At 52.5% G+C, this 11,570-nt stretch overlaps 3 protein-coding genes across 3 annotated transcripts; all 3 read right to left on the bottom strand.

The window, feature by feature from the left end:
* Positions 1–1,814: 1,814 nt before the first annotated feature.
* On the bottom strand, positions 1,815–5,296 carry LOC107314051 (uncharacterized). Its single transcript, XM_015862921.2, has one exon. The coding sequence runs from the start codon at positions 5,294–5,296 to the stop codon at positions 2,594–2,596; it is 2,703 nt and encodes a 900-aa protein (XP_015718407.2). The 3' UTR covers positions 1,815–2,593.
* Positions 5,297–5,342: 46 nt separating this feature from the next.
* On the bottom strand, positions 5,343–8,858 carry LOC146761174 (protein NYNRIN-like). The gene has a single exon (XM_085547748.1). It carries the CDS (start codon positions 8,856–8,858, stop codon positions 5,343–5,345), a length of 3,516 nt encoding a protein of 1,171 aa, XP_085403874.1.
* Positions 8,623–11,353, bottom strand: LOC107314049 (uncharacterized). Its single transcript, XM_015862920.3, has one exon. It carries the CDS (start codon positions 10,701–10,703, stop codon positions 9,006–9,008), a length of 1,698 nt encoding a protein of 565 aa, XP_015718406.1. The 5' UTR covers positions 10,704–11,353; the 3' UTR covers positions 8,623–9,005.
* Positions 11,354–11,570: the final 217 nt, after the last annotated feature.

Raw genomic sequence — 11,570 nt, 5'->3', positions numbered from 1 at the left:
TGTTTTCCTCACAGCTTTGTGCATTTTCGAACCATCTGCTTTATAGGTTCCAGTTCCTTGGTCTGACTCACACACATTGATAGGAGGCTGTGAGAAACAGACTGTATGTGATACCCTTTCTTTATAGTTAAGCTTTTTCTCCAAAAATATTTGTTCTTTAATTGCAAGTTTCAAGAACATGATGGAGAAGCTGTGGTGAGCTTACATATGCTTGGTTCCTTCCTACCCTGCCTTCAGCCTTTATCAAATCCATCTATTGTGACTAAAGAAGCATCTCGAAAAGAACTGGCTCATTGGCCTAATTCTTAGAGGTTGGTAGAGGTGCTGCTGCAACATCATGCAAGTCTAAACCAAAAGGCTCTGTAGGATGCCTTTGATTCATGTTGGTTTATCTCAGGCAACACCTTTGCTGACTTCAGCAGCAACATCTGCTCATGCCCTGAAATTCCTGGGCCAAATAGCTCATGGTCGTGGTAGCCCTGATGTATGGCTCTGTAGTAAGACCCCTTTTGTACCTCTGTTGCATGTTGTGTTTGAATGTGCATCTGCAATTCCCCCTTTTTCTATCACTCCCAGACCCCATAACAAGTTGGTAACCACCCTGCATATGGTGTAGCAAGAAGCATCAGTGAAAGAGAGAGAGGTGAGTGCATACCCAAGAGCTGGCGTCCACCTCAGCCTCCGCAGTGTGGGCTCACCCAGCCTCATATCTGTGTCATCTTTCATTATGATTCAGCGTATCGGGGTTCCGCGCTGTCTGTAGCGATTAACCGAGTTAAGGTGATCAGTCAGCTTTGTGAACAGCATGAAGGAAGTGAGGACAGACACCACAGCAGTGCTGTGGCCGTGCTTTCCCACAGCGTATCAGTGTATGTGCTGCAGAGGCCAGCAGGTCTTTTTGTGTTCTATTTTAATGATGTTTTGTAAACTGTTGCTTTGTAGGCTAACATCAGCAAACATGCATCTTTGTAACTACACTGCAGAATTTGCTGACAGAGTGGGATCCTGGGCACTCTGATCTAATAATGGCAGCCCTGCCCAAGGCGGGGTGTTGGAACTCGATGATCCTTAAGGTCCCTTCCAACCCAAGCCATTCTGTCCTCTTTCAGGGGAGGTGCAGGTATGATATTAGGAAAAAGTAATCAGAAAGTGTGCTGAGGTGCTGGAGTCACTGTCCCTGGAGGCACTGACCTGACATGCAGACGTGGCACTGAGGGGTGTGGGTTAGTGTGCATGGTGGGGATGTGTTGGTGGTTGCACTGTGTTGATCTTAGAGGACTTTTCATCCTCAGTTCTAAGATTGTTTTCAGGTAGCTCTGATTCCTGCCCACTACTCAAGCTACTGAGAGCAGCTGCAGCAATGAAATCATTTTGATTGTGCCGTGATTTAGTTCTTTATTACTCCACCTTGTGTAAGTTTCACCAGTGGGTGGAGGTATGAAAACTGTGCCTTGGATCGATGCGGAGGGCAGCAGCTTTCTGCAGCTGCAAAGGATGCTGGTGCCACATCCATGGATACATTTTAAGGCTCCTTTCCATTTTAGAGATAAAGGCTGTAGGATGGGAGAGGCAGAATAAAGAGGAGACTGTGTGTGTATGTGGGCTGTCGTGTCAGGTCAGAGCCCTGCTCCTCAAGGCAGAATTCCCTGTGTTTCAGTGGGTAGTCTGAAGACAAATAGCAAGGAAGTGAGTTTGGCCTGGAAAAAGGAGAAAAAGAGCACATCTTTTCTTTTTACCAGAATCTCTCTTCTACAGGATACCTAAAGCTATAAATGTGGGCGAGTTGTGAGCAGGAAATGATGCAATAGACAGTCTATCCTCTAACAGATAGATTTTATTGGTTACACGCACAACTAAGCAAAGCAAAGCGGTGATGTCCAGGCTCCAAGATCTCACCAATCCGTTGGCCAGGCGTCTTGGGAGTCTTGGGAACCCAGAGAAGGCTGCTGCAAAAGTCCATGTGGATTCAGCTCCTTTAAGTCCAAGGTGATCACACGATCCTTTGTTCTGCTCCTTTATCAGCTTTCCAAGTCTCTGAGGCTGATAATACCTCTGCCATCTTCAGTGTCTGCTTTTCCACACTCAGGTGTTACATTCCCTTCTGTATCCTTCCAGAAGCACTGTCCGTAATCTCCTCTGCTTAAGGAGTCTTAAACCACACAAAAGCAGCTTTTGTCATTAACATTTGGGAGTGAGATATTCAGAGAGAAGTTACTTTCTTACTGAGTAGGTAATCAAGTACTGGAACAGGTTGCCCAGAGAAGTTGTGGAGTCTCTACAGTCAAAATCCAGCTGGACACAGTTCTAGATAATCTGCTCTAGGTAGCCTTGCTCTGAACAGGCAGATTGGGCCATGTACCTCAAGAGGCCCCTTCCAACCTCAACCATACTGTGGTTCACACCACCTGCAGGCTGCACGGCCTGCCCTCTGCTCCTGGATGGCTCTCTTGTAACAGCAGAGGTAACCCTCTCACATCAAGGTCTGGTATGGCTTGTGTCCCCACCGCTCAACGCCTACTGGGTTGCAGCCAACAGCGGAGCTAAAGGTTCTTCTTGGTGGCAAACACAGAGGCCAACCCAGTCTTGCCCTTGACTATGGTAGGAGGCGCTTGGCTATCTCCAGTCCCTTCACCTGGCTCTCAATGCAGAGCCTCACCTTCCTTATCCAGTAACAAGTAGCAACCATGGCAAAGCACACACAGATTTGCATTAGCAGTATGATTACAACAGGATGCAGGAGCGCGTTGAAGATGCCGGTCGCTGTTGGGGACCAGCCAAAGAAAATTTCCCACCAGTGGTGCTCTCCCGCGCTCTTAATCCGTTCCACTACCTGCTTTATAACGTTACCATCATGATGTACAGTTATTAAGATCTTCTTGGCTTCTGCCTTAGCGTTTTCTAATAGCTGTTGTAAATTTGCATGCTCTAACATTTCCTTTACTAATGACAAATCCATACCTATTGGGGTCGGGGTTATACTACGATACAGGCTATAGTTTCTGATTAGCAATTGGCTAGTAAAAACTGGTGGCTTATACACAAAATCACAGCCTCTAATAATCGCTACATTGCAAGCACACATATTTGAATCATTGAATACGGTCTGATTGTAGATGTCATTAATTTGCACGTATTTACACGCTGTTCTAAAGCACACACACCCTTTCCCTACGTAAACTAACACGGTTTTGTTATTGCTGCGAGGATTGATCTCAAAATGGCACACCCCCTCGCTGGTATCAAAGCAAACATCGCTCGCCTTAAGGGCATCATCTTCGCATATGAATCCCAACCCCCGTTCCAAAATGCAGGCTTCCAAATCTACAGATTGCCATTTTCTCTCTGATACTCTCGCCCACATCCGGTGGTCCAGGGGATAAACCACAGACCCGTTTGTGTTAATCCCCAGGGCCACGATGGGGTAGACCTTTTCGATGCGGGCATCCACCACGGTGAGGACGTGTGCGATGACTGAGTTGAGGGCCTGGTCGTGGGTGAAGTTCACCAGCCTCCACCAGGCTTGGAGCTGCCGCTCCTTCTCCGTGGCTGCGTCCCACACGATCTTTCGGATCTCGGTGGGGAGGATGCCATTGTCGCCATCCCTCAGGATCCCTGCAACGACGCTCTGCACCCACATCTGGGCCTGGATGCAACTGAGAGCAAGGGAGACATTATTTTGCTCGATTCCCAGCGCTTGCAACAGCACCTGGTGGTCTTTCTCACTTACTTGTTCCCAGGTAGGCAGCACCTCAGACACAAGCCACTGCCCCATCCCCAGGCTGGCCAGGGATGAATTCAGGGGGGTGAGGAGGCCCTGCACACCTGAGGTGACAGCCTCCAACTTGTTGGCCAACACCTCAACGTTCATGGTGTTGAGCACTCCCAGCCCAGCACTTCCCCCACCCAGGGCTGTGGCCAGGAGGTCTCTCCTGGCACGGGTCTCCTGCATGGAGCGGCTGTGAAGCCAAGCCAGCCAGCCGGTGTAGAGGGTGGACAGGAAGGGAGCACAGTGCGGTCTGATGGATGAAATGTTGGCAGTGGACAGGGACAGCACCACCTTCTTCAGTGATCGCACAGGGCTGGTCAGCAGCTCTTGGATGTGATTTTGCTTGACTACGTATGGGCCTATTTTGGAAACAAAGGGACGCAAGACAGCAATGATGGGAAACTCTTTTTGAAATCCTTCGGGGCCGCTTATTGACCACTTTCCTCCAAGCTCAGGGGACATTTCTACACTCAACTTTCCTTGACACCACACCCGGAGGTTTTTCAGTGGACGTGAACAGTATCCATAATCCTGGCTGTACCATGATGTCTCTGAGTTTAATTCAGATCTACTAAACGTTTTGCTCTGGGGAAGGCAATTTACGGACACAACCCACTTACGGCCATTAGGAGCAGTGAGAGTCACAGTGGTGCCATTAATTTGCTTTGCATCAGTTACACTTTCTTGAGAGTACCTAATTTCTAATTTTACTTGGTTCCCCACTTCAGCATATTGGGCCGCACGCCAGGCCAAAAAGTGGCACCTCAGGACCTTAAGGGCAGCAAGTGAATGCATCACGGTGACAATCTTGAATTTAAACGACAGCCCCAAGCTGTTTTGGGCCCAGAGACAGACCACAAAGACCGGCTGGACTAATGTAAAGTTGTACCAACAGTCCAATTTTTCCAGGGCACAGGTTTTTTTCTGACTCTTCCTGGTTTTTATCTCAGTTACGGAGATTTGAGTTACCTGCTGATGAGTGGAACCATTAATTACCCTGCATCCTACTTTAATTTCTTGCCCCACCTTCCCCAGCAATTGTGGAAGCCTGCTTGTGCTGTCCCAGCTCCACTCATTTTCCAAATACACTTCAGTCCCATGCATAACTACTGTTGACAAATTTAAGCCTCTGTTTGAATTTAATCCCATACTACCTGTATATTTTACACGAGCTTGAGACCAAGGCCAATCTGTGTCAATTTTTACATACCGCCTGGCCCTGCTGGGCAGGGGGGTTGGTACTACATGATCCTTGAGGTCCCTTCCAACCCAGGTCATTCTGTGATTCTGTGATTCTGTGATTCTGTGGGCTGTGGACCTTTTGTTGGGGTGCATGTCTAAGTTGGAACTGGCTTTTTCTTGGAGGTGCTGGTGGGTTGGCTGGGCATGTTGCACACTCAGCGCTATAGACATACCAGAAATCAAAGCAAATCCTGCAACCACAAATTTGAAAGCATTTTCCCTGCAGCACACATAGGGATGGTGATGCCACGAAGTTCGCCTTTCCCGCCGGTCACAATCACCTTCCATTTTCCTTCATCTGCAAAACATAAGCAAAGCGGGCTCTCCAGCCCCGTTAATTTCCCTTCCATGCTTTTAACTGTGAAGAATGGAACCATTTTTCCTGTCTTTTCGCCCCCTTTCTGATTTCTACCTGGTACACGGAGGAGCTGGCCTTGTTCACAACCCTAACCGGTCCCATCCACTGGGGTTCCATCTCCTGGTTTTTCTCTCTAACCCCTCGGTATGTTACCAGGTCCCCTGTGTTCCACTCCATGGGGCGCAGCAGCACTCCTAGCTGCTTATCCATCTTGTGGATGTTGGCCTCCTGCACTGAGGCGAGTTGGTGGTATGTATCTGACACCGTTCTCAGCATGTCCTGAACCCACCTGTCTGTCAGCACACGGGGCTGCAGCTCATCCGGTGGTGCCCCTGTCTGATACCAGTGCTCCAGCATCTTTGGGTCTCTTGCTGGAGCCATTTTTGGGGGAGAAGGTACGTGAGATGCCACAGCTCCCCGTAATGCCAGGAGGACAAGTGGGAGTTTCTGATCCCAGTCCTTCCTTTGTTGGTTTATGATCTTCTTCAGTGCCATCTTCAGTGTTTGGTTGGGCCCCTCCATCAAGCCAGGCTTATGAAAATGCCCCATGATGTGAAGTTTTTGCTTAATGCCCAGCACCTGGCACACACCTTTCGAGACCTCTCCGACAAAGCGTTGTCCGTGGTCTGAGTCGACTTCCTTTGGGATGCCCCACCGTGAGAAGACGTGCTCTACCAGGATCTTGGCAGTTGTGTTAGCTGTGTTATTTCGAGCTGGAAATGCTTCCACCCACTTGGTGAAGTTATCACTGATCACCAGGCAGTACTTGTTCCCTTGGGCCGTCTGGGGCAAAGGACCAATAAACTCCATCTGCAGCTTGCTCCACGGCCCAGAAATCCTCTGGTGGCCCAGGAGGGCTTTTGCTGTTTTTGCATCGGGATTGTTGGCTGCACAGGTGAGGCAGTTGTTGACATACCTCTCTACATCTTCTCTCATCTCAGGCCACCAACCAGCACCCTGTAGCCTTGACAAGGTCTTATCTATTCCCAAATGCCCCTGCTCATGAGCCAGAGCCACCAGCTCTGTCCGGACAAGTTCCGGCACCACCCAGACTGGGAAATCTGCCCCCTCTCTCCGTGCCAGGACCAGACCCGAGACATCCTTCCAGACCTTGCACCCTTTGTACTCCTTGCCCTGTGCCAGCTCCCGGACACCTGGGTCTTGTGCCTGCAAGCCCAGCAAGTCCACGTTCTCCCAGCTCCTGCCTGCAGCCACCAACAAGGGGCCATTCTCTGAGGGCCTACTGGCCTTCCACATCTGCCCTTCCTTAGCTCCTTGTTTGGCTTTGACATCCGCCTCTTTGTTCCACTTAGCCTCCTCTGTTCCCTTCTTGTGGGCCCTGACCTTAATTATCTGGGCTGGGTGTGCCCTCTGTTCTGCCAGCTTGGCGAGGTACTGCAGCTTTTTGGCATAGGTGACAGGCTTGCCATCAGCTGACTGCATGTCCCTCTCCCTCCAGAGTGGCAGCCACTCCAGTGCCACCCTCACCACCCAGCCCGAGTCTGAGAATATGGCCAGTGGCTGGTCTGCTGGGGTGTTCTCAAGGGCCACTGTCACAGCCACCAGCTCGGCGGCCTGGATGGAGTGCGGCAGGCACTTCCCTTTGATCACCTCCCCGGTGCATCGGTTGATGGCAGCATAGCCTGTGTAGGGCACCCCATTCTCATGATAGTTGGAGCCATCTACAAACCACACCACATAGCCTCTGTCCTTGGCATCCCCCAAGCTAATGCTGCTCTCAAACAGGGGTGCCCGCTGTCGCTTTGGCTCCCCCACCCCCTCCCCGTCCCTCTCACTGCTGATGACCACCCCATAGGTGCTGGGTGGGGGCTCTTGAGCCTGCCCAGGGGGGTTCTTGTTGGGCAGTGCCAGCACCCAGTTGGCCATCCTGGGGCTGCGCAGGGGTCTGCTCCCTCCCTTCCCTGACAAGAGGTACCTCACTGGGGCGCGGGATGTCCTTAGCAGCACTGGGGCAGACCCCACCAAATACTCCCAGTGCTGCAGGGCCCAGATCAAAGCCAAAGCCTCCTTCTCGTATGCAGTGAACTGCTGCTCTGTTGGCGTCAGGAGCCGCGAGGCGTAGGCAACAGGCTGGAGGAGGGCACCATGATGTTGGCTTAGGGTGGCCCGCAGCCCTGACCCCACACAGGCCAGCTGCAGCACATAGGGTCTGTCCCTACAGGGCCACACCAGCATGGGGGCTCGGACCACGCTCTCCTTTAGGGTTTTAACTGCCTCATCCTGCTCTGGACCCCACTCCCACAAAGCATCTTTTCTGAGGAGCTTGCATAGTGGGGCGGCCTTCTCTGCAAACCCCTCAATGAACTCTCGGGTGAACTTCACGAGAGCCATAAAGGACCTTAAGGTGGTAACATCAGCCGGCGCTGACAATTTCTGTATCAACTCAACCCTCTGCTTCTCCAAAGAACGTCCTTCCTCCCCTAGGGTGACCCCCAAATACGACACCTCCTTCCAGCACAGCTGGGCCTTTGTTGGGCTGACCCTGAACCCTGTCTTCTGGATGGCCTCCAGCACCTCCCCCAGCACCTCCAAGTTCTCCTCCTTGGTCCGAGTGTGGATGATGATGTCACCAGCACAGGACAACACGCTCTCTTTGCGGCGGAGCTTCTCCCACATCTTCAACACATGTGTGTGGCAGATGGCAGGGGTGCTGTGAAAGCCTGGGGGGAGCCTGGTAAAGGTGAACTGCCGTCCCTGGATAGTGAAGGCGAATTTGTGCCAGGACTCAGGGTGCAGGGGGATGGCCAAGGACGCGCTGGTCAGGTTGAGCACTGAAAACCACTGTGATCCCTGGAAGATGGCTTCCATGACATCAGGGTATTTGGTCACTGTGGATGCCTTCAGTGGGGTGACCTGGTTGAGGGCGCTGTAGTTGAGCGTCAGCCTCCAAGTTTTCCTGTCAGCTTTTCTCAGGGGCCAAACCATAGCATTGCTGGTGCTCTGCTGCTCCACCAGCACCCCCTGGTCCATCAGGGTTTTGACTGTATCCCATAAGCCCTCCTCAGCCTCAACTGGGTACTGGGGCTGCTGCTGAGGAGGGGGATCTGGCCCTTTTATCACAACTACAGCATCGATTCGCCCACAGTCCAGCTTGTCCCTTGCCCAGACCAGTGGGAACTGCTCTGTTACCCGTTTCACTCGGGGCTCCCATTCGGGGTGGATCAGGAGCTCAGGAGCTTTGATTGACATGACTCTGTGGCTTGCCGGGATGACGGGCACATCACTTTGGGGGCAACGTAACAGTGTTTGGTTTGCCAGGTCCACTACCACCCCCATCTTTGTAAGGGTGGAGACGGCCAAAATCCCTGGCTTTCCCTTCATTTCCATTTTCCCAAATTTTTCAGACCCCTTGGCAGTTCCAATTTCAAAGGATATGGGCTCTGTGAATGGCACTGAGGATTTTTGGCCGTTTGGTTCAGTTACTTCAATAATTTCATGTGTTTGGAAGAGCCCAGTTTCACCAGGGATCATATTCAGAATTGAATAAGAGGCACCAGTATCAATTAACATCACTTGTCCAAGCACCCCTCCTCCAATAGTTATATCAACTATCAGGCGCCCCCACAAATCGGTCTTAATCGGTGCCACAAAAAGGGGCGATGCGGGTGCCTGGCAGCCCTATTGCTGAGCCTTAGACCCCGGGTCGATGGGGTTGGAGCTGCTGTGCTTCTTGGCCTCGTGCAGCGCCAGCTTTCTAAACAGCTCAGCATCTGGCAAGCCATCAATGTCCTCCTGCTTCTCATATTTGATCAAGCGCTTCCTCAGCTCAGCCCGCCAAGGGTTGGACTTCTGAAACCTCATCCCTGGCTGGTTTTCCTTCCCCGAGCCGTTCTTGCCATCGGGATCTTTGCGGTTGTCCCCTTGCATTTTTCTCATCCCTGCATTTTGGAAGGACATGGCTGAGGGTTTCCCTTTCTTCCCCCCCAACATGTACCCTGGGAACGCCTGCTTTTGTAGTTCAAAATTCTGGTTCAGGATCTGCTCTAGCTCTGACAGCGGCTTCCTCGCCGCATCCCCACCCGCAATCACCCTCAAAGGGGGGGTCAGCCCCACCACCAGTGGCTCCTTGAATTCAGGCCTGTCAAAATCCAGGGGGGACTCCTTGGAACCGGGCAGCCCCGCCATCTGGTAGAGCATCTTTTTACGGTTGACATAGGCATCTGGCCGCTCTTCAGGGTTTTGCTTCTCCTGGTGGAAGAGCACCAAGGGATTGACCTCTGGGAAGAACACCTTTAGCACAGCCGACTGGACGTCCCCGATATCCTGGACATTGCCCATCTGCACATCCCCTGGCAGGGCCGCAAAATCATCGGGTTTCATGCACTTCCTCACCACGTCTATCAGGTCACTGACCGCGCTGCCGCTCTGGCACCGGGGCAGCCTCTGTGCCCTGGACAGCCAATTGACCGCCGTCTCTTTGGTCAGCGGTCCCAGCATCTTTCCCACCGTCTTGAGCTGCTCAGGGTTGAACCACAGCATGGCCCGGTTGGTATCGATGGCCTGCAGTGGGGTGTGGCTGACTGGCTCGTCGGGGGGACTTTTCTTAGTTTTAGCAGCCTCTGCTTCATTGCCCTGCAGCTGACATATCTCCTCCCTCAGGGGAGCGTATGGGGATGGCCTGGTGGGGCTATTGGCCCCCCACACATCTTCCTCATAGTCATAGTGGGGCGGGTGCGGATCGAGACAGTCATCCCCCTCACCATTCCCAAACCGGCTCCTCTTGCCCTGGATGGCAGCCACAATGCCCCGCGACACCCCCAGCTCCGCCTGCAGCTCCTGGATCTTGGCGTGGCACACCTTGTGATCGGGGCCGGTGCCACGATCCCGCTGGGCATCCTGCAGGACAGCCCGCACCGCGCTCTGTGCATCATGCGTCTCCCCAATCCATTTGCCCACCTCCTTCTCTAACTCCTCTGTTTTCAGCTTCTCATAGCCCAGCTTGTTCTCCAACCGGGTTATCTCCACCGCGCTCCTCAGCGAGTCCCCACACAGACCCTGCACCTCTGCCCGCAAGTTATCCACCTGCATCTTGAGCTCGCCCTTGGCTTGCTCCAAAGTCTGCACACTCTCAAGAGCCTCCTTAAGCAACCTGGACAACTCCCTGCCCACCATAAGCAAACCCTGCAAAGCCGCTCTCTTTTTGCACTTGTTAGTGGGTTTGGGCTTTTTGTTCTCCTCAGACCAGCTCTCCCACTGCTGACACAACTGCTGGTATGCCTCAGGGCCCTGAAAGGCCCCAGGGGACCAAATCGGAGGGAGACACTTCTGGAGCACAAATTGCTCCAGCTTCCAGTTGCTAACGATATCAGACATCATAGTGAAAGTTGGGGTAACGAGCTGACAGATGGACACGTCTCACAACACAACTACCATAACACTGGGACCACACAGAACCACAAACCAACCCTCCAAAAAGCCCCACGACCTCCCTGGACACCAAACCCAGCAGCAAGAGAAGGGGACAGTGGGGATGAGGGGACAGAGGGGGACAGGGGACCGCGGCCTAGCAGGCGGCCGCTGCAGCCTGCCGGCACCCCGGGGTGCAAGCAGAGAGGAGAAAAAAGAGGAGGACCCCAATAATAAGATCTCACCAATCCTTGTCGGGTTGCTCTGGGAGTCCCGGGGACCTGGAGACGGATGCTGCAGAGTTCCGCTGGATTCGGCACCTTTAGGGTCAAGGTGCTGGCAGGGTCTCGGACCTGGTGGCTCTTTATAGCCATGGCAGGTCGTTGTTTGGGGATGGTATCTCCTGTTTGCTTCCTCGGTGCCTTTCCCTCCCTCAGGTGCAGCATCTCCACTGCTATCTTCCCAAGGACAATTTATTTGGCTTCTCTTATCCTCCCCGGCGCTGATAACCGCGGAGCAGGTGCTTTGCTCATTATTTGTTTTTGCAGGGGGGGCTGGATTAGTCACCGCTCCATCTCAAGAAGCTCCGCTTGCACCAAGTGCCCTCAAGAGGGAGATCCGGAGCAGCCACTGCCGCCTGTCCCAGACCACTCATACCTCGAGGTTCCCCTCATGGCCCACTTGCTTTCTGCACCCCTCTGCTAACCCCTGAGCCTGGAGGACATCACACCTGGGCCCTAAACCATCTAAACCTGTAACACTTGTTGCCCCTCAATTTACACGATGAGTATTTCACATCCATTTTTTTTTTTTTTTTCTCTTAAACTTCAGCAGCAG

The sequence above is a fragment of the Coturnix japonica genome, chromosome 4, assembly GCF_054131305.1.
Source record: "Coturnix japonica strain WE chromosome 4, WE-NBRP24, whole genome shotgun sequence".
Lineage (NCBI taxonomy): Eukaryota > Metazoa > Chordata > Aves > Galliformes > Phasianidae > Coturnix > Coturnix japonica.
This window is presented reverse-complemented; position numbering and strand designations above follow the sequence as displayed.

Coding starts and splice junctions, on each gene's coding strand:
- LOC146761174 (XM_085547748.1), bottom strand. CDS start 8,858: ATGATCCCTGGTGAAACTGGGCTCTTCCAAACACATGAAATTATTGAA.
- LOC107314049 (XM_015862920.3), bottom strand. CDS start 10,703: ATGATGTCTGATATCGTTAGCAACTGGAAGCTGGAGCAATTTGTGCTC.
- LOC107314051 (XM_015862921.2), bottom strand. CDS start 5,296: ATGGAAGGTGATTGTGACCGGCGGGAAAGGCGAACTTCGTGGCATCAC.